The sequence below is a fragment of the Papilio xuthus genome, unplaced genomic scaffold, assembly GCF_000836235.2.
Source record: "Papilio xuthus unplaced genomic scaffold, Pxut_1.1 DF829660.1, whole genome shotgun sequence".
Taxonomy (NCBI): Eukaryota; Metazoa; Arthropoda; class Insecta; order Lepidoptera; family Papilionidae; genus Papilio; species Papilio xuthus.
Genome location: NW_013528989.1, coordinates 352,380 through 375,494, shown reverse-complemented (window position 1 = coordinate 375,494; position 23,115 = coordinate 352,380). Strand labels below are relative to the sequence as shown.

Below are 23,115 nucleotides of genomic sequence, written 5' to 3'. Positions count from 1 at the left end.
CTGTGTTTTTTTTTATAAAAATCAAAGGTTATTTTCAATGTGTATATTCTAAGTTTGTCATTGGCTAACTAAGCCACCCTAGGGGCGGCGCACGCCCCAACCAACCCCTAATTTGACAGGCGCGTGCCGACAAAGATAACTTAGCTGTGAGCCACAAAACCTCCACTGAACCGGAAACAGATTTGTAATTTATTTTAACATTTGTAGCTGTGGGAATATTATAAAATAAGTCAATTTTGCTTCCAATGGAAATATTATAAAGGTTATAAAATGATTGTAAATAGACTAGCTTTCGCTCGCGACTCCGTTTATGCGGAACTAAAAAATAACTTAATAAGTAGCCTATGTGTTCTTCCAGACTATGTTATTGCCATCTATGCCAAATTAAAAAAAAAGCAGTTGAGCCGCTTCGCAGATAACTTCTAACAAACATACATCCATCTTAACTTTCGCATTTATAATATTAGTAAGATAAGAAAAAATAGACTTTTTTATTTACGAAACAATGGATTTTCACTGTTGTAATTTATTTACAAAGAAACATTGTTATTCAAATACAAAGTAAGTTAATAACTTTGTGAAATTGAAGTAAACACAATAAATCTACAAAGTCACTGTTTACTTCACAATTCCTCACGTTTTCCTTTGTGTTGCAACCGTCGGAACTCGACCACAGCTCTAACAATGTCCTCGGCCAATACAACTGGTAATTCCAGCGCCAGGAAATGTCCTCCTGTATCCAAAACTGTCTCGTTCACAAGATTAGGGAACTTCAGTTTGTACATCCACGGAGGTATGTAAGATATTTCGTATTTAGCTTGTAATATCCATGCTGGCACTGATGATTGGATACTGGAATACAGAGAAAGAAATCTACTCTGAAAACATAATTAGCCTATGTGTTTTTCTAGAATATGATCTATATCTGTACCAAATTTCATCAAGATCTATTTAACCGTTTTGGAGATACCTTCAAACAAACATCCATCCATCCATCCATCCATCTAAACATTCCCATTTATAATATTAGTAAGATTAAGAATGGGAGATGCCAGCAACATCTTTTGCACGCCCGATGCAATACCACGTCCGAACAGAAGACAGGCGTCAAGTGGAAGCTAATTTAAGTACAGTCTGATGAGTGTGCGTCCCGGTGTCCTAATTTTAGTCTCCTATCTCTTATTATTTATTAAAAGGAAAAGATGGAAAAAAATGGATTTAACCGAGAAAGGTAATTATCTCTTTCTTTGCGTTTCTTCCGTGTCCATTAAAAGTAGGCAACGCACTGCATGTATAACGCATCTGAAGATGCATGTGTGTCGCTCCGCTATTTCGGCATTTTCAAGCCGCTTGTTCGTTTGCTGCCTTAGAATATGTTAAATAATATTAACCCTTATGTTCATTTCGTATAGTATAAAATATACGATCACTATAAAATAATTTTTAACTTAGTTTTTTTTTAACTTTGTTTTTTGCTTTTATTAAAAAAAGAAATCTTGCCACAATAAAGGTTAAATACCTGTCCGTACGAAGACTGAAATATCTAGGACTGAAAGAGTCTGCGTATATTCTTCCTGCAGTGGCCACAGAGTCAGAAGCCCAGTATACCATCAGATTGTCCACCAGCTGTTCCTTCGTGTAGTGCAGTTCTAAACCACCGTCTGCTCGGTGCTGATAGTATTCACGGGTACCTACTGATATCTTCTCGAAAAAATACGCCAGGAGTCCAGCTGGTGAGTCTGTTAGTGCTATATCTAAAATTGGGAGGTGTAATTAAATTTTTATGCGTCAAAACCAGGCGTAAAGTACACCAAATATGTTGTACTAATTTTCACAAAATTGACTAGACAAAAGTCGTAAAATTTCTTAACGCATTTTCAACTTAAAATCAAAATCTACTAAACTTCTAGTCAGTTTAAAAATAATTAAAATCAGAGCACTAGGGGCTGAGTTACGCGGTAAAACAAATAAACATACAGATGAATTGGTAATTTCCTTCTTTTTGAAGTCGGCTAAAAAGTATTTGTCGCAATTCGTGCTTGACGCACGGTTAAAGGTGCGCGTCCATTGACCCGCGCCGGACGCACGGATTTCTTTTGTGTTACGATGCCGGCGCGGATATTAGCGTAGCGTTATTTAAAATCATACAACGCAAATTAAAATTGTTCATACGTACTTCAAGACTACAAATTATATTAGAATTGATAAAGTAAGTCTACTAATTAGAAATGAGGCACCGAGGTAATGGAACGTCCTCAAAGAAATTAGAATTATGGTTACAGCAATATTTTATTAAAATTACAAACACACATATACACAAACACACTCTCTCTCACACACACAGTAATTGTTTTTCTACATAACAATTATAAAATTTACATGTAAGGGTAGTCCTTTGCTCCTTAAGTATAGCTCTTCCTAGTTAAGGAGCCACGGCAACATTGAATTTTGTTTTTTCTTTTTTGTATAACATTAAAGATTTTTTTCATTTAATTTTCTATCCGTCTGTATGTCTGTCTGCAAGATCGCGTATGTTACGAGTAATCTCCGGAACAGCTGGACCGATTTTATATACCTGATACAGGCTGGAATATACTGTATTTTTACTACTCACCGACAGTATCAGGTTTCGTCGCCTGAAGATGGAAATATCCTGACTCTCGTACAATCTTACTAAGAAAGTTAGACAGTGGATACATTCTATCAGCAACTTCTGGTCTTACAACCAGAGAAGGGAAATAATCACCGACGATTCTTGCAAATGCTTGCAATGGAGAAAATATTGTTGGCATACTGCTGTGATAACCTAGAACTTCCTGGAAAAATAGAACAGTATTATTTCTTCAAATCAGATGTTCTCAAAGTTTTTTTAACTACGACACTCGTTTGGTAAGCGAAGTATTTGAAGCTTAATTCTAAATTGATTATTCTAGGCTTTAGAATTAGTTATTCTTTTCTTTCGTCTCTCGGTTAATTCGCATTCCTAAACGCGTCCGAGAAAATATCTCCAATAATATTATAATCATCATCTAAAGAAACTCTGTGCTCCTTTTCAAGGAAATTATACCGACTAACGAACCTGACGCAGTTAAAATTAATGTAGAGAAGTGAATAAATCCTTATTAAATCGCAAAAAATCTTTGATTATAAATTACTAATAACAGTGGTAGAGCCCGCTTTAACATCTTCGCACGAATTGTCCCGGCTCGCCCCGTGAAATACCACGACCACATAGAAGACAGGCGTCAAGTGGAAGCAATTCCGCGTTTCGTCTGATGAGTGTGCGTCCCGGAGGCCTAATTTAGTCCTCTTTCCCTTCCCACCCTGTTTCTTATAAGGAAAGGATGGGAAGTGGGAGTGGACTTTCCGGATGAGAGGATGCACGGAAAAGAAAAATACTTTCTTTCTGTGCATCCTCTCCTCCGTCGATTAAAGGTAGGTAACGCATATGCAATTACGTATGTCTATGGGCGACGGTCACTTCGCTATTTCAGCGATTTCAGGTGGCCGCTCGCTCGTTTGCCACCTTATGATATAAAAAAAATACTCCTAGTTGATTTTAGACCAATGGGCGACTAGATCGATAATTTCCTTTCAAGGTTGTGGTTTAAGAATAGTTTAATGTTCATTTTGCTGTTTTTAAGTTGCCTGTTAAAAGCGTTTTCGGTACATTACGGCATGCACCTTTGAATACTTAAAATACTTACATTTGGGAAGAAAGTTGCCATATTACTCATCACAACCGACCCCCAATCAGCGCCGTGTGTGTAGAATTTCTTATGACCCAATCTATGCATCAGATTTCTTAAGACAACCGCCATTTTGTCAACACCGAAACCAGGTCTTACAGCACCCTGGAATATAAATCTTACTTATATTACAAATGTTTGGATGCATGGATGGGTGATTGTTTATTAGATGGTATTAGTAGAAGGGCTGCATGGATCTCGCTGAAGTATGAACTAAACACATAGGTAACTAATTAAGTTCAGACATACATTCAAACATAAGCATTTATAATATTAGTTGTAAGCTAAAATTAAATATATTGTAAATTCTGCAATATTTTGGTATTTAACCTTGTGAACTTAAGATGGAAAATTATTAAATACTTGAACTTACATCAGAGAATGCAAATCCGGGTAAACTAGCTGCTATAACCTCAATCACAAAGTCTCTGTGTGGTGAGACTGAAGTTAGGACAGGTATCAAAGCATAGAAGTCTAGATAACTGGATGGCCAGCCATGAAGCACTAATAATGGGACGACCTCTATGCCTATAGGAACCTAAAATATATGTAGTCAAAGAATCAAATTCACTTCCCACTTAAGGTCGGTTTATACAAGGGCAGAGTTGAAGCGCATCGAAGCGTCAAAGAACTTATCATAAGGCGCAAACTAATTTGGAGATTTTAAAAAGACGCGCAAATTCTTTGGAAATTGAACAACGCGGATTGGTTCGCGCGAATTCCGTGCAACTAAGGTTACCAGGTCGCCAAACCTAATAACAGGACAGATCAACCAGTTGCCCGCACATTTGGGGTAGAAAACTCGGACATCCTACATTATTGAGGATTATGTCTCAGTATTAGATACGACACTCGTTTGCGAAATGTAAAAAGCCTAACAAAGGCCGGGCAATCCGGACACCGTGTATTTTGGCCGGAAACGCAACCAAATAGCCTACCTATGTCCTTTATCCGGACGGCTCGCAAAACTGTGCAACTCTCCCCTGGTATAACCCGAACCTTAGAGTAGAAAATCTTAGAGGATATTGTCATTATAACAGCTATAGGTTTTATCATGAATTCTTAATTGTTTGTGTGCTCATACAACAATGGCTTGCCTGATCCATTTCTTTATAGTCAAAGTTTTTCACTAACCTTTGGTATAACCCTTACAAAGTGTACATCAAGACCTTGGATATTAGTCTTGTATTGCGGGTACTTATTAATCTCAACAACTCTGTCTTGGTATGGATACTCCTCAGCCCAGTATCGTAACCAGCGCGGTATTTCATTTGTATTGAATCCATATTCTGATCCTGTACCTTCTAGAGGTGGTGTCATTTGTCGAGTGTTCCGTAAACGATGTCTAAGATCGGCAATCATCTGGAATTATTACAATGTTTATATTTAGTAAATATATAACTAGATGGCGTCACTAACGAATTAGCTCGCGATAACGAAATGTTCGTATTATGCCACCTCGTTTATTAAACAACTAACCGTTGCCCGCGACTCTATCCTCGCGAAAATAAAGAAGACTGAATAAGTAGCCTAAGTGTTCTTCCAGACTATGTTCAACATGTATCCAAAATTTCATCAAAATACGTTCAGCCGTTCCGGAGATACCTTCATACAAACATCCATCCATCTAAACATTCGCATTTATAATATTAGTAAGATAAGGAAAGGCACTATAGGACCAAAAAAAAAAGGTAAAGTAATTTTCCTATTTTCTGTAAACCTAACTCGATAAGAACATTAATCAGTAGTCTAAATTGATTTTAAATTCTCCTGTTTTTTATGGACGGAGTTTTTTTTTATATAACAGAAGGGGGCAAACGAGCAGCGGGAACACCGAGGTGTTCAACGACGCCCATGGACATCAGCAATACCAGAGGAACCTCAGATGCGTTGCCGACCTTTGAGGTAGTGATAAACTCGCTTCTTGAGAACCCTAAGTCGTAGCGATTTGGAAATACCGACGAGATCCATTTCCACTGGCGCGGTTACCGTATAGATAGAAAACACGGAATAAGTCGTGCCAGTGAAATATGTCTTAAGCGGAAGAGTTTGATTACTTAAACGCGTTATTCGCATTAACAATCTATCGGATTTCAATGATTATTTTTGCATTTAACAATTCTATAATTGAGCAAATTTATTGGCTTTCAACGTTATATTAACCTTAAACGTTCAGTGAAACCTTTATACCAATGTTTTATGCAATTCTATACAAACTACTTTAAAAAAAAATTACTATAAAATAGTTAGTAACATAGTAGCTATAATTATATTATCTTATGTCTTTAAATGAGCAATTCTTGTATTTATATAATTGGAATCTCGGAATCGGCTCCAACGATTTTCATAAAATTTAGTATACAGGGGGTTTCGGGGGCGATAAATCGATCTAGCTAGGAATCATTTTTAGAAAATGTCATTTTATTCGTGTTTTATCGATAATCAACTTAAATATAAACTTAACTTTTTCTATCGGTGAGTTCGAAAAATATTATTCATATTTCATCATTTTATTAGTAATTCGTACTTAAATATAAGGTCATCCAGTTACTATATCTTATATGTACATAAATTACAACATTGTATGTGCAAAATACATTTAATATTATTCGTTTAAAAATATATTATTAATTGCTCGTGAATTCGTCCTCGAAGAATTAATAAAGATCTAGCAACAAATATCCTGTCGCCCGCGACACCGTTCGCGCGGAACCAAAAAACTTAATTAGTAGCCTACGCGTTCTTCCAGACTATGTTCTACATCTATGTCAAATTTCAATGATTCGTGCTGCTGTTCTGGAGATAACTTCAGACATCTATCCATCCATCCATTCGCATTTATAATATTAGTAAGATTTTTATTATTTATTTGCCTAAGTATAAAAACGAAGTAACTGCTGCCCATTTAAATCTGTTGTGTTTATTTCTAGTTTTTTTTCTAAACGTCTAGCTGAGTAAAGGATAACTCTTAAAAATAATGGAGTTTTAGAAATCACTTACCGATGCATTAAATTCTACCACAAAAGGTCTGATACTTGTATCTTGGATAGATTTTAAATGTCGAGGGCCCCACCATTCGTTTACATTAATTTCTGGTAATGGAGGTGTTTGTATGAATAAAGATAAGAAAGATATTAATAAACTTAAAGACTCGTTATTACTAAACATCTGAAAGAAAAATCGTAAATTATTTTAAAATAACTCTAAATACTTTTTTTTTATATCATAAGGTGGCAAACGAGCGAACGGCCACCTGAAATAGCTGAAATAGCGAAGTGACCGTTTCCCCTAGATATACGCAATTGCGTATGCGTTGCATACCTTTAATCGACGGAGTAGAGGATGCACAGAAAGAAAATATTATCTCTTTCCATGCATCCTCTCATCCGGAAAGTCCACTTCCACTTCCTATCCTTTCCTTATAAGAAATAGGGTGGGAAGGGAAAGTGGAGTAAATTAGGCCACCGCGACGCACACTCATCAGACTGTACTTGGAATTGCTTCCATTTCACGCCTGTCTTCTGTATGGTCGTGGTATTTCACCGGGCGAGCCGGGACAATTCGTGCGAAGATGTTAAAGCGGGCTCTACCAGTGTTATATTTCTTCGTCTGAGTGAGGAATGAATTAAAAATAAAACTCTTTTTATTGTCTACGTCAATTTTCATTACTAAAAGCAAATAATTTTTTCATAAAGAAACTTAAAAGTCACACAAACCACTTTAGATTTTTAGAAGATTAATTTATTATAAAAAAATTCTTTAAAATTCACATTTAAATGTCAATAATAATATTCACATTGTAATATTAACATACCTTGTATTATATAAACACGTATATTAAATATATTCTTTTTTTTTATATAATATTTATTTACTGTTAGAACAAGACACACGAGATGCTTCCAAGCAAATATGCACTCATTTAAACATTATATATGAAACGGAACTATTTTATATTGTGTTGTTAAGGAGCGTATTCATTAGTCTATAAAACGCGACGTTTTATTACTTTGAATAGTTAATTGGGTTTTTATGTACTTTGGTTATAAAATGTTTTTATAAGTACATAATTACAGTAACATATATAAGGATAACTAAGTAAGCTCATAGCAATTACTCCTGACTTCATTTGTTACTAATCTTATATCTTTAAATGAGCAATTCTTGTATATATAATTGGAATCTCGCAATCGGCTCCAACGATTTTCATAAAATTTAGTATATAGGAGGTTTCGGGGGCGATAGATCGATCTAGCTAGGAATCATTTTTAGAAAATGTCATTTTATTCGTGTTTTATCGTTAATCAACTTAAACATAAACTAAACTTTTTCTATCGGTAAGATCGAAAAATATTATTCATATTTCATCATTTTATTAGTAATTCGTACTTAAATATAATTTCAAAATAACATCCAGATTTTCTTACTTAATATTATAAATGCGAATGTTTAGATGGATAGATGTTTGTTTGAAGATATCTCCGGAACGTCATGAATCTCGTTCAATTTTAGCATAGATTTCGACCATAGTCTCGAAGAACACAGGGACTACTATAGGCTACTACCTAAGTTTTTTTTTAATTCCGTGCGTTCAAAGTTCCGTGCGACATCTAGTTTAACTATATTTATATCTTGACACAGTTGTTATTATTTTTTAATCAATAATGTTATACTATAAGTAATAGAAAATGTATTTTAAGTATGAAATTGCTTTTTATAACAATTATTTGAGCTTCATAAAGGTAAAGAAAAAGGTCCTCACTTGTGATTGTAAATCGGAATGATTATTAGAAATTCACCATTACTTTACTAATATTATAAATGCGTGTATAGATGAATGGATAGATGTTTCTAGATGAAATTTAACAGATATATAAGAGTCTAGAAGAACACATAGTCTACTAATTAAGTTTGTTTTTAATACCGCTCGAACGGAGTCGCGGGATTAAGCTAGTATTATAGTCAATACGGGAAAGTGTGACCGACCTTTATATTACGAAAACTAATTGAGATTATGATATAATTAACATCTATTGTCTTGAGAAAATAAATAATTGATTCACATTTATTACTACAGACTAGACTTGTCACGCAACTTTTCAACTATCATTATTTTACGAGAAAAATCTTAGTGAACTAACTATATTAAAACTAATTTTCATGTAGTAAATTATTCCATGTGCTCGGCTTACAATTAGTGCAGTCGCGCGGCTAATCGCATAGTGAAAAAGGGGTCTAAATCAAAAGAGGTAAATGCACTCCGGTTATTAATTTCTGCAAACTGTATCCACATTAAGTTATTTGCGCAGACGGTTTAATATTTATTGTTCCAAAAATTTGAATAAAATCAACGTCAAACATAAAGCTAGTAATAATATTTTAAAAAAAATCAACCTACTTAGTAAAGGTCAATAAAGAAAAGTATAATTTTAAATATTTTTTTATTTATTTGTAGAAAAAACCTATATTAACCCCAAGTGCTATTAATTACAAATTAAAAATACATGAATTGAAAATAATTATACTGACATTTCGTAGCATTTTTGCTACAGTGAAAATTTGCTATTACATAACATCAGGCTTTTGACGTTTCTTCATCATTTAAGAAAGACAAAAGAATTCAATATCAGTAAGTTGATGAAACAACTATATTTACAAATACAAGGCAACATAAATTAGACTTAATAAGAGACATAGTTGACTATAATAATAGGACTATTATTACAATGTAAAAGCTGTTATAATTATTATATATAATTATTTATGTCATGTAAACTGTAATTAATAACGTTTGGGTATATAGATAAAGATTGTCACGCTGTATTTATGTAGTTACACTTATTTATATAAAGAATAATAAATGCCCCAATTTATATCGTAGTCGTATAAGTCGGGGTAACTAACTTGGTCAGACCAGAGATCAACAGTTTAGTGCCAAAAACCCTATGCAAACTACCAATTATAAACTTCGTGAAATGTTATATGAAAAGAGAAAAATATTATATTACAATTTAAATCTTGAAATTGACAATCTTAGCAAATACCTTGTTAATTATATTGTTTAATGTAATCGACTAGAGTTAGTCGCGATTAGCGTTGCTAAGCGTCCGGATATAGTCAGATATTGGTAGGGTTTTGGATTGCGTGTCCGGCCAAAATAAACAGTGACCAGGTTGTCCGGCTTTTGTTAGTCTTTTTATATTTTATAAATGAGTGTCGTACCTATTACTACTGAGATAAAATACCTAATAATATAGGGTGTCCGGCTTTTCTACTCAAATGTCCGGCCTGGCAACCATATCGTGATCAACCTATTGGCCACCCCATATCTAATTTTTTACATGTTATAGCTATAAATATATTTATAGGCGTATTCGTACTGATATTTCAATCCAAAGTATTGTGACGTCGTACAATGATGTATAACTTTCACGCGAATACTATATTTCGAATGACTCATTATTTTCATTCATATAAAGGAAATACGTAAAATACACGTGCAATGTTCGTTTACACATTACCTTAATACAATTATTATTATTCAACAGGACCGGGAAGATGCAAAAGAAAAAAGAGGAAGACCCAAAGACCAATAGACAGATGTCATAGCAAAAATAGCGGGAAAAGCTTGTATGAGAACAGCTGTAGACAGGGACAATTAGAAAAACATGGCGGACGTCTATACTCTGCAGGGGACATGACAGTTCTTTTTTTTTTACACAACTAATTATTTATGACAATTACTGTTTTATGTCATGTTAAATACAAGACTTATTATTATTGTAATTAGTCAATTGACTACTTGTTTATTTTCTCTAAAACGGTCTTTAAATTCATCTTTCATTTTGTTAATCAATTTCTTCATGGCGGATCATAAAATTATTTGTACGAATTTTAATTAAAAAGAAAATAAGATTATTAAATTAGAGTAACCGGTTGTAAATGTATTGTCAGACATACAAACATCGTATCAATTGTGTGAATTATTCAGGTATCAAACACGATACTTGAATACACAATATCAATTGAAAAAAAAAAACAACTCACACCCATTTTGTGTTCAGTGCGCTCGCGTTTCTATACGGAGACGGACGCGTCTTGTTCTTTCTTCAAGGTCAAGGTTAGTTCTCTTATAAAATTATTTTGCATTTATGTTTATTTAAATTTATTTTATAAATAATTTATGATAATTGTTTTTATTTTACTGTTTTTTATATATGTAAATACATCTTTTCAAGTAATAATCGCAGTTCAAAATCCATTTACTTTACGATTAGATAATATGTTTATCGGGAGGATACTCGTATTAGCAACAGAGTAAAAACAACTTTAATTCTTAAGTTATTAAGTTTGTAATGCATTATTCAGAAACTACTGGAGCGTAGCTAAAAATTTTTTTCACCGTTACTATGGGTACCCACTACCATCAACATAATAGTGATATCTTAGCCGTTTATAATTTGTTAGGAGAAATCTCCTGAACGGATGTATGGATCTCACTAAAAGACATAGATGTAGAACATAGCCTGGAAGAACATATAGGTTACATTTTTTTTAATTCCACGCGGGTGGATGACAGTTCGATTGTCATGATTTTAATTCGTAAATTGTAACATGCCTAGTCAAATGATAATAAAAAATAAATTAACGGTGTTCCCATTGGGTGACATTATGCAAATATAAGATAGTGTTTTGTTTTTATTATTAACTTACGATGTTCGAATTAATTAAGCGCCAATGTAATTTACTAGCAATGTAATTTGAAAGCAAAATTGCCGAATCGTTAATGACGTTTTTGAAGGTCAACAATATACTGTTAAAATCCAAAAATAAATTTAGCAATTTAAAAAACTTATAACTTGTCAGATTTGAATTCGTTTTTATTCGACTGTTTTTCATGTGTACGTAAATTTGTTTTTATGTTCGTGGGTTTGTGCATATTTAGGGTTGCCAGGCGTAAAGCGTCGGTTGCCCATGGGTCAAGCACTTGACTTGTGATCTACAGGTCCTGGGTTTGAATCCCGTCATGTACCAATTTGTTTTTCGATTTCCAATTTACATATGTACGTTTATCCGACGTTCTTAGGGTGAAGGAAAACATCGTTATGCAACCTGCACATATCTGAGAAGAAATTCAAAGATATGTGTGAAATCAACCAACCCGCACTTGGCCAGTGTGGTTGACTATGGCCTAATTACCCCTAACTTAGGGTGAACTCCGAGCCCCTCGGTGGGGACGAATAGTGAGTTGATGATGAGGTTGCCAGGTCATCAAACCTACCTATGTCCGCCTTTGTAGGGACTCCTGGCAACTCAGACCACAATCTTGCCTTATAATAGTGTAAATCGACTCTAACGCGTCATTATTTATGTATTTAAGTAATCACGCGTCGAATTATTACCAAAATTTATTGCATCTCATTGCCTTGCTTAGTCACTAAATTCTACACCAAGTCATCGATCCTCATTGCTAAAATTATGCAAGTCATTGAACATAAATCTTTTATATGTTACGTTACATAAAATAATATGTTACGTTACATAAAATAATATGTTACATTGCATAAAATCTGTGTTATCTACAATGTCATGGCTTTTTTAATAATGGCCAGAATTATCTTTATTTATTTACTTTAATCATTACGAGCGATAGCGCGCGACTCCTTCCGAGCAGAATTAAAAAAAAAGCTCTGACAACCTATGTGTTCTTTAACTTCGTTACATCAAATTTAACAAAGATCCGTTGAGTTGCCGATGATACCTTCTAACAAACATACAACCATATAAACTTCGTATTTATAATATTAGTATGATTTCATTCGTATAAGATAGCAATAGCAATTATTCCAATACAAATAAATGGCAAGTGCCTTTTGAAACTTACCTTCTACTTTGGTTATACAAATGACTGTCTCTTAAATAAATTGGGGTCAGACTAATATTGATGCCATTATCTAATTTAGAAATATTGTCGCTAGATGGCGCGATTACTATTCGTGCTGCTATTAGTGGTGCTGGGCGCGCCAGTATACTTCCTATTCTTCAAGAGCCCTCCCTCGGCACCAGAGATCGATCTTGACGAATGGTGGGGACCTGACCAGCTCAAGACGAAGCAGGACACCAGCATTAAACCGTTTAAAATCAAGTTCGATGAAACTGTAAGTGACACAAAAACTTACAAGAATCTAAAAGCCTAAAGAATGCTTTCTCTCTTTCACACACAGATTTGTTGATAAAGACAGATAATTAATTACCCAGTTCTTTAACATTTAAGGAAAATATTTCTCTTCCAAATCTTTTCTCATAAAGCAAGGATAGGAAGGAAAGTGGATTTGATGAAAGAGGGGCTGCATAGGAAATTGGAATATTCTCTTTCTGTGCGTCCCCTCATCCATCGATTAAAGGTAGGCAACGCATATGCATTTTCGAATGACAATTGGCACCGGTCGCTTCGCTATTTCGGCGAATCAAGTGCTCCGCTCGCTCCTTATGATGCAAAAAAGAAGAAAATGATTTTTTTATAATTCACATTTATTTATTTTAGATGATAAAAGATCTAAAAGACCGTTTGAAGTCACATCGGCCGTACATCCCGCCGCTAGAGGGCGTTGGATTCGAGTACGGGTTCAACAGCAAGCAGATGAACAGCTGGGTCAAGTACTGGGCCGAGGAATACCCCTTCGCTGCACGCGAGCAACTTTTCAACAAATACCCGCAATTCAAGACCAATATCCAAGGTCTGGATATTCATTTCATCAGAGTCAAGCCTGAGGTATGTGTCTTATGGTACAAGTTAGTTCTACATAGAGTTTCGACCTACTTAATATAATCTGTTTCGTTCCAACTTAAACTTTCCAAGTTCCTGACAGTTTATTTTATCTGTCTACTTCTGTCTCATTAGTTCGAATCTTCACATCGTCATCGTGAACTTAATGATCGACAAGGGATGGATAAAAATTGATGCTTTGCGACGAAGATCTTTGTTCGACAATAGAAAAACAAATAAAGACAACTTTATCAATAAATATTTGTAATGTGTAATTTAGGTGCCAGCTGGAGTCCAAACAGTTCCCTTATTACTGCTGCACGGCTGGCCGGGTTCAGTGCGAGAGTTTGATGCTGCCATTCCCCTGCTCACAGCTGTCAGCAAGGACAGGGACTTTGCCCTCGAACTCATCGTGCCAAGCTTGCCAGGATATGGATTCTCTTCTGTATGTTTATCTTTTTTAAAAAATCTTGACAAATACAGTCTTTCTAGTCTAATGGTTTGATTTGGGTTTCTTTTTTGAGTACCAAGTAATGTAGCGTTGTTTTTACTTGCAACAAAATAATTTAAGTTATTATAATAACTTAGAAATTATTAGTATAATCTCCCATGTATAGTCATTTTCAGATATCTCGGAGGCTCTAAACTTCTTGCGAGTTGGTGTAGGCACTGCGACATGTCCTTGAGCCGCCAAGATATTTGAAATTATAAAACTTTATGTGAATTTAGTAAGACAATTATTATACTTATAGCCGGCAGTACGTCCTGGTCTCGGGGCTGACAAGATGGCGGTTGTATTCAGGAATCTGATGCACCGACTTGGCTTCAAGAAGTTCTACGTTCAGGGAGGAGACTGGGGAGGAATCATCACTGGCAACATGGCTACTCTATTCCCTCAGGTATGAACATCATTAATCGCTATAAGCTAATTAAGTAATAACTTAGGACAGAAGTTCCAACTTGGTATTACATGGATCTCACAACTTTAGTAGAAAAATTATGTTGCGAGATTTACCTTTTGGGGTCAAGTTTATCTTGTCAATCAACATATAGTTTTTTTATTCCTTCTAGGATATTCTCGGCTATCACTCAAATATCGTGTTCTCGATGACTCCAAGGACCACGCTGATCCAAATCCTAGGATCTATCTACCCGCCTCTAGTCGTGAGCTCTGATTTGGCAGATCGCATGTATCCATTGACGCAGAAATTCTCTAATCTTGTAGAAGAAATGGGTTACTTACACATTCAGTCGACTAAACCCGACACTGTTGGTATGTCTTTTTAAGTTTTTTGTTCATTTCTGATGGATTAGGTTGAAAAAAAAACAATAAGACTTATCGTTGGTTTCCGAGACCAAAATCTCTGTATGAAACAGAGATAACAATATGTTTTAAACAAGGATTCTGGTCTCGGAAACCCACGATTAATGACACAAATGATTTGGTAATGTCTTTTATGTATGTAAATTAAATTTTGTAGACCTAGAGCTCTAATGTGATTCGCCTTGCAATACCCACAGGTGTAGCCCTCACTGATTCTCCATCTGGTCTTCTGGCTTACATCCTGGAGAAGTTCTCCACCTGGACGAAGCCGGAGTACAAACTCCTGGCTGACGGTGGCCTTTACTCCAAGTTCACGAAGGAACAACTAATAGACAATCTGATGATGTACTGGGCGACCAACTCTATAACTACGTCTATGAGATTATACTCGGAGACTTTCAACAAGAGATATACTGGATTGAAACTTGATGAGTAAATTTACCTTTTTTTTTAATCTGTATCTCTCTCTTTCTTAATATCTTTCTCTCTATCTCTCTCTCATGAGCATGGTCTAGGTTATCTTGAACCCTGTCTAATATGGTTAATCAAACTAATCTGAGGTTAATTTACAGTGGATATTTATTCTAAATATTTTTTTATTTATTTATACACTGTTTAAAATGAAACACTATATTTTAAGTGAAGCCTTTTACAATACATTAGTGAAAACTGCATATGAATGTGTAAAGCCGTTCCTAAGATTAGCGACCACAAACATACAGACAAAACTATAAATTCTAGAAAAAAAAAATAGTTTAGAATTCTTTATAATTAAAAAATATATTATAGGGGGGCTACAACCGTTATACTCTTAAATTATGCATAGAAATCGACAAATTATATTAGGATGGGTGGATTTTTACATAGTCTGCAAGAACGCATAGTATGTTTTTTTATTCCGCGCGTCAGAAGTCGCAGGCATTTTAAAACTTAAATCTTCCACAGGGTCCCCACACCAGTACCAACTTGGTTGCTCCAAGCTAAGAACGAGATATCTTACCTACCAGGTTGGATTGTGAAATCCAAATACGTAAATCTCATAAATGAGACCATCGTGAATGATGGAGGTCATTTCTTCGCTATGGAGATGCCAAAATTCTTCGCAGAAGACGTCCTCAAAGCTATCGGCGAGTTCAGAAAATGGCACAAACAGAATAATATTAAGACTGAACTGTAAATTTCTTGTTACTTTTTGATAATAAAAAAATTTTCGTTGTTATTTTGATTTGAATTCAGATTATTATTATTATTTGACCTTCAGATTATAACCTCACTTTACTTTATTTTATAAAGATAATAAATTGAGACAAAGTACGATTTATTATCCTACTGTTAGGAAGAAAATCCGAAACTATGCCGGTGTATCGACACAACACTAGTCCTATTAACGTATCAACGTTTATGTCCCCTCACTAATCAATCTGACACTTGACTTTATAACAAAAGCGCGGTATTCGCGCCAAATGATTCTAACTAATAATGTCTAAAACTACGAACTAACTTATTAACTACTAAGCGTCAATAGCCTAATAGTTAAGGGTACGGATTTCCGATCACTAGGTCGAGGGTTCGAATGCCATTCGACTATTGTAAACCATATCCTAACACAAGCATAGAGCTTAGTTGGAATGGTAAAAGAAATATTAGTAAATTTAGAAAAAAATCTGCTAATATTTAAAAAAAAACTACTAATTGCTCTATAAAAGTCGTTGCATACATTTCCTAAATATAAATTAAATGTAACACATTAAATATATTAACAAGTACCAGGATATTATCAGCTCACTGTATGTCCCCACTGGGGAGCTCGGAGCGTACCATAAGTGACCACTGGGACAATGCTGACCCAGTACGGGTTGACTTCACACATATCTTATGATACGATGTTTTCCTTCACTATAAGAACATAGGATAGTACATATATAAATCGAAAAACATTGGTACATGGAACGAACCAAGGACCTGCAGATTGCGAGTCAAATGCTCTCTATAGCAACGAACGCATTTAAGTACGCGGATATAGCTAAAAATAATTATCACGATTTTCGATTCGATTTTCGATTTTGACGTCCCGGAGGCCAAAATTAGTCCTCTTTCCCTTCCCACCCTTTTTCTTATAAGGAAAGGATGGGAAGTGGAAGTGGACTTTCCGGATGAGAGGATGCATGGAAAGGGAAAATATTTTCTTTCTGTGCATCCTCTCCTCCGTCGATTAAAGGTAGGCAACGCATATGCAATTGCGTATGTCTATGGGCAACGGTCGCTTCGCTATTTCAGCGATTTCAGGTGACCGCTCGCTCGTTTGCTACCTTATGATATAAAAAAAAACACATAATCTTATCATGATAAATAACAATCAATGTTTGTATAAATACAGTACATAGAAATACTAAAACGGGACAGATATCGATATAAACTTTGCAATCATTTTTTTGTCATCGAACAGAGATTTTAACTTAAAAAAATATAAAAAATTAAAACAATTGTTTTTTAAATAAATTAAGCTTTTTTTGACATTTTGATATCTACTTTAAGAATACTAAGCGATTACCTTAGCGATCGTTTAACGATTGATTTTATCACAACAACGGTCGCCGGTTTCTGTTAGTATATTCAAAAAAAAAACTGGCTACCTAACTATGGTGTAATCGCGTTAGAGATACGTAGACGATGATTTGACATAAATGAGAATGAATCGAGTCTTTCATATTTGTATCAAATATAATTTACGTATGAATGTTTAGATGGATGTTTGTTTGAAGATATCTCCATAATGGCTGCACGGATTTTGCTGAAATTTGGCATAAATGTAGAACATAGTCTTGAAGAACACATAGGCTACTTATTAAGTTATTGTTTTCATTCCGCGAGGACGGAGTCGCAGGCGACAGATGGTATTAATTAAACATAAAATATAAGAATAGGAATAAAATGACCTTCAAGTGAAATTCTTTATCTGAAAGTAAGGTTTGCAAAAAAATATTCGAAATAATAAAATTTAATTATTTATTTCTACAATTAAAACAATATCACACACACTCCGCTGGTGCAGCGACCCAAAGTGGGTCTTGGCCTCCGACACGAGATTGCCAAAGTCGCCTGTCTTGCGCCTTCCTCTGCCAGTCGACACATCGATACATAGTCTACTTTTTAATGTAACGTATTGGTATATAGCCAAAAGCATTTGAACAGAGGCTTCCGCGTCGTTAAACGCCGTTCATCGATGATGATGATTATTCTGATAACGATGAAGTCAGTGGAGTTGAAGAGAAAAAGAAGAAATTTTGTAATTTTTTTTAATTTAATAAAAATTTTTTTGCTAACCCTACTTCGAAAGAAGCTATGACGTCACAAAATGGTCGAAATTCATTCCTATTATCAATTTTATCGCACTATAGCGACCTAATTCAAACACAATTGTTAAGTTCACTGCATTTCAAGGTCACAATGACGAACGCTAACTGTTGATAGGTACATTATTACTAAATGTGTTTAGTCATTCGATATTGTGTGATAAAAAATAATATACAAATATAAACGAAGAATATGTGAGGTAACAAATATTTATCAATTCCGCGTTGAACATTGAACAGATTGAAGTCAGTACGATTAGAAATTTGTTAGAAGGCGCGCGTATGTTTGCTGATCTGTGAGTAATTTGAAATAAACAACTTAACTAACCTAACCTAACAGTAAATTTTAATTTTATATCATTAAATCGTTTAATTTATTTTAATTATTTGCATTATAATTAAATTAATAAAAAATAAATCTACTAAAAGTATTATCATTATTGTCAAGTAATGATTATTAGAAATAATGATAATTTTTAAGATTAATTTGAAAACGTTGTTGTTGAAGTCAATTATATTAATTTATATTCTATTCTATCATTTAATAATCTAAATTCTACTAAAATAAACAATCACCAAGAATAAGTAAAGCTACAATCATTAATTTTTTTATTATTTTAATGATTAACATGTTTCATTTCATTAAAATTAATTTAAAACTACGAAACACAAAGATATAAAAATAAAATCTTTATTTATATAAAACTAGCTGTTGCCCTCGATTCCGTCAGCGCGGAACTAAAAAAAAATCTTAATCATTAGTCTATTTGTTCTTCTAGACTATGTTCTATATTTGTGCCAAATTTCATCAAGATCCGTTGAGCCGTTGCTGAGATACCTTCAAACAAACATCCATCCATTCTCATTTATATCCATCCATCCATTAAGATTATGATTTTGTTTCAACAGTTGAAGATGTCAAAGCTATTAACAATAATAGCAGCGGTCGTCGCGATAGTCATAGCATGGAGTCTTCTAAGCCCCAGTCCGAAGCCACCAGTATTCGACCCAGAGGAATGGTGGGGCCCTATGGAGCTGAAAGGCAAACAGGATACCAGCATACGACCGTTTACTATTAAATTTGACGATGCAGTAAGCAACATTGATTATATAAATAAATAAATCGATTATTAAGGCAAGAAAGTTATGGATAAAATACAAAGTAATAGTGCGCCTGGTTCCTAAACTAGGTTCTAGACCTGTATTATAGAAGCCAGGACTCTTACATCTTCGTGCTATAGTTTAAGTAAGAGATTATTATAAAATTGCTTGCCTTACTTAAGAATTAAAAAGAAAACAATTTACAATTAAAAAAGCTTAATTATATGTATGTGGGTGTGTGTTTATGTAAGAAAATGGATGGATTTAAAAGATTCTACACAATATAATAAACCCTTACTAACTATAAGTCTTCCCAGGATATTACGAGTCTATTGTGCAATATTGGTTCATCCAATTGAGAGGTCACAATAGACAGAGGAATTCGGTTTGTTCAAATTTAATACGTATACTTATGTAACTGTTGGTTGATGAACCAAAGCGTCTTGACACAAACTGGAAACGAGAATGCTATGTTCCTCCACATGCGTTTTGGTAGAAGAAACAAATGGTTGTTTAGTAGACCTGTAAATATTTGATGATTGATTAACTCTTTCAGATGATCAAAGACCTAAAGCAACGCTTAAAGGCACACCGTCCATTAACACCGCCTCTGGAAGGCATCGCTTTTGAATACGGATTCAATACCAAAGAATTAGAAGGCTACTTGAAGTACTGGGCGGAGGAGTATCCTTTCAAAGAGAGGGAAAAGGTTCTAAATCAGTTCCCACAATTCAAGACGAATATCCAAGGTCTTGACATTCACTTTTTAAGGGTCACGCCAAAGGTAAGATAAAGAATATAATAACAACCTCTATAGTAACAAATAGTGAACTTAGCAAAGAACGTTATATTTTGTACCTATTTAAATTTCCCCACTTTTGACCCGACAGCAGCTGTGAAGTTCCACGGGAAACTGGAACGGAAAGAGAAAGCATTTTTTTTAAATAGGTGGTATAAAGTCCCAGTCTTTGGAAGGTTTTGGGCTCAACAACACCACACAACGTTTAGAATCGTACCACACAAACGACTCGATCGCTATCGAGTGCTGTCAAACAAAGACTATAGCCAATACACTACTGGATTAATTAATAATAATAAACATATGTTCTTCCAGGTACCCGCTGGTGTAACGGTCGTTCCATTATTGATTCTCCACGGCTGGCCAGGATCTGTCAGAGAGTTCTATGAAGTTATTCCCTTGTTGACGAAACAAAGACCAGGATATGACTTTGTGTTTGAAGTTATTGCACCCAGTATGCCAGGTTTTGGATTTTCTGATGTAAGTTAATTAAAATATAATTTATATTGATCAGTGCCCCTATATAGATTACTTCATATCTTTTGATACATATATGACGACATTGATAACGACGACATATTCAGAGTTTCAGTAAGAGCGTCGGTAGCTCAGGAGTCAAGAACTGGAATTGCAATCTGCAGGTCCTGGGTTCGAATCCCGCCATGTACCAATGTGCCTTTCGATTTCCGATTGCATATGTACATTTATCCGACATTCTTACGGTGAGAAGAAATTCAAAGATATGTGTGAAGTCAACCCGCACTTGGCCAGCGTGGTTGACTATGGATTAGTCACCCCTAACTTAGGGTAGGCTCCAAGTCCCTCAGTGGGGACTTATAGTGAGCTGATGATGATATCTTCTAATTCGTTGGTACCAATACCTTAGTGATAAACAACGTGTGAAATCTGACATTTGTTTAATTATAATTCAAGGGAGCTACCCGTCCAGGAGTAGCACTTGCGCAGATGGCAGTTATTTACAGAAACCTAATGCAAAGACTTGGCTTCAAGAAGTTTTACATCCAGGGCGGGAACTGGGGATCGGGCATCGCAGCTGCTATGGATACTTTGTACCCTGAAGCAGTACTCGGTCATCACGATAATGGTGTCTTCATTCAAGTAAGATTTATTACAAGAATAAACAACAACTGAACTCTGTAACTTAAAAACGGTATGTAATTGCAGCACTCAGGAAACGTTAAGTCGCCTTTACTGTAATTTTATGGCCTAACTATGGACTAAATGGCCAGCAAAATCGCGCTTAATATGGTATTAGGGAAATAACACAACAAAGGTTAACAGTCCTACAAAACTCAAAAACTTCAAACGTTTAATCTTAGTAAGTAATGTATGTCGTCTAAACCAATGTTCGCTTTTTAATCGTGTTATTTTGTCTTTTAGTCAGGCGCTGCAACGCGTAAGATGATCCTTGGAGCATTCTTCCCATCGCTGGTCGTGGAGCCACATTTAGCTGATCGCATGTATCCCTTGTCCTGGCTGTTCTCATATGCTTTGGAGGAATTCGGTTACTTACATCTTCATGCGACTAAACCTGACTCTATCGGTATGTAATACTTGAATTATTTAACACTGTGCCCCCTTACAACCACTTTTTCGCGCTTAAAAGTATCCTATGTCCTTTCCCACATGACATTATATGACTCTAGACTATCGGTGTATCAAATTTCATTTAAATCGGTTCGTGAAAGTCGGAGATACAGACAGAGTTACAGAGTAAGGATTTCTTTGTCTATCAAGCCAATGATTTTACTTTACGAAAAAAACTACAACTTTTAAATGTGTTATATATCGCAATATAAAAATAAATCCAGGTCCAAATCTTAAATGAACTATACAATCCCCACCTAAAAATTCAAACTCTCCTTGAATATGTAACTAGGACTTCAAATATGTCGGCCTTGTACTTTTTGGTTGTTCATGTAAAACTTTAAATTGCTTCTCGGATATGTGCAGTTTTTTCTCCCGACGTTTTCATTTACTTTAAGATTTTATTTCAACAGGAGTTAGTTTATCTGACTCACCATCTGGTCTGGCTGCTTATATCCTGGAGAAGTTCTCGACATGGACTAATCGCGCTCATCGTTCTCTCCCCGACGGAGGACTTAAGAAGTTCAGCAAAGAACAGCTCTTCGATAATATAATGATCTATTGGACTTCTAATTCTATTAATACTGCTATCAGAATCTACGCGAATGTTCTCAGCAAGAAGTATATGGAATTAGATTTGGATTCGTAAGTTCGGCAAACAATATCTTAGTTGTTTATCCATGAGTTTATTTAATAGTGGTTGAGCCCGCTTTAACATCTTCGCACGAATTGGCCCGGCTCGCCCGGTGAAATACCACGACCACACAGCATAAAACATCTGCCCAAACGAATTTTCATATTCTGTGGTAAACCAAATGCGTTCCAGTGTTTCGTAAGTAACTCTTTTTTATATCATAAGGTGGGAAACGAGAGAGCGGCCACCTGAAATCGCTGAAATAGCGAAGTGACCGTAGCCCATAAGACATACACAATTGCATATGCGTTGCCTACCTTTAATCGATGGAGGAGAGGATGCACAGAAAGAAAATATTTTCCCCTTCCATGCATCGTTTCATCCGGAAAGTCCACTTCCACTTCCCATCCTTTTCTTATGAGAAAGAGGGTGGGAAGGGAAAGAGGACTAAATTAGGCCTCCGGGACGCAAAGTAATAATCGTTTTCTTTCAGCTACCCAACAAAAGTACCGCTATGGGTGATGCAAGCGAAGCACGAATTATTCTACATGCCTCCCAGCATAATAGAAACAAAGTTCACCAATGTTTTGAACTACACAGTATTGGACTATGGAGGTCACTTCATCGCCTTGGAACTACCTCATGTATTGGCTGATGATCTCTTCAAAGCTGTTAAAGCATTCAGAAATTGGCATAAAGTAAACAAAACAGAACTGTAACATTATTTAATTTTTAAATGAATATTTTTTTCTTTATTCGTTCAGTCATTTCTTATTAACCT

At 35.1% G+C, this 23,115-nt stretch overlaps 3 protein-coding genes across 3 annotated transcripts; 2 read left to right on the top strand and 1 right to left on the bottom strand.

The window, feature by feature from the left end:
• Window positions 1–623: 623 nt before the first annotated feature.
• On the bottom strand, window positions 624–7,590 carry LOC106114611 (juvenile hormone epoxide hydrolase-like). Its single transcript, XM_013307882.1, has 8 exons — window positions 7,564–7,590; window positions 6,750–6,917; window positions 4,884–5,111; window positions 4,123–4,287; window positions 3,708–3,854; window positions 2,615–2,816; window positions 1,520–1,754; window positions 624–852 (listed from the first exon to the last, which is right to left on the bottom strand). Exons 2-8 carry the CDS (start codon window positions 6,915–6,917, stop codon window positions 624–626), a joined length of 1,374 nt encoding a protein of 457 aa, XP_013163336.1. The 5' UTR covers window positions 7,564–7,590.
• Window positions 7,591–10,761: 3,171 nt separating this feature from the next.
• On the top strand, window positions 10,762–16,074 carry LOC106116373 (juvenile hormone epoxide hydrolase). The gene is made up of 8 exons (XM_013310188.1): window positions 10,762–10,869; window positions 12,728–12,907; window positions 13,294–13,521; window positions 13,796–13,960; window positions 14,268–14,414; window positions 14,587–14,788; window positions 15,037–15,271; window positions 15,785–16,074. Exons 2-8 carry the CDS (start codon window positions 12,728–12,730, stop codon window positions 16,014–16,016), a joined length of 1,389 nt encoding a protein of 462 aa, XP_013165642.1. The 5' UTR covers window positions 10,762–10,869; the 3' UTR covers window positions 16,017–16,074.
• A 2,190-nt stretch (window positions 16,075–18,264) lies between these two features.
• On the top strand, window positions 18,265–23,089 carry LOC106116661 (juvenile hormone epoxide hydrolase-like). Its single transcript, XM_013310556.1, has 8 exons — window positions 18,265–18,488; window positions 19,102–19,284; window positions 19,850–20,077; window positions 20,408–20,572; window positions 21,026–21,211; window positions 21,494–21,656; window positions 22,114–22,345; window positions 22,828–23,089. Exons 2-8 carry the CDS (start codon window positions 19,108–19,110, stop codon window positions 23,051–23,053), a joined length of 1,377 nt encoding a protein of 458 aa, XP_013166010.1. The 5' UTR covers window positions 18,265–18,488; window positions 19,102–19,107; the 3' UTR covers window positions 23,054–23,089.
• The last annotated feature ends 26 nt before the right edge of the window (window positions 23,090–23,115 follow it).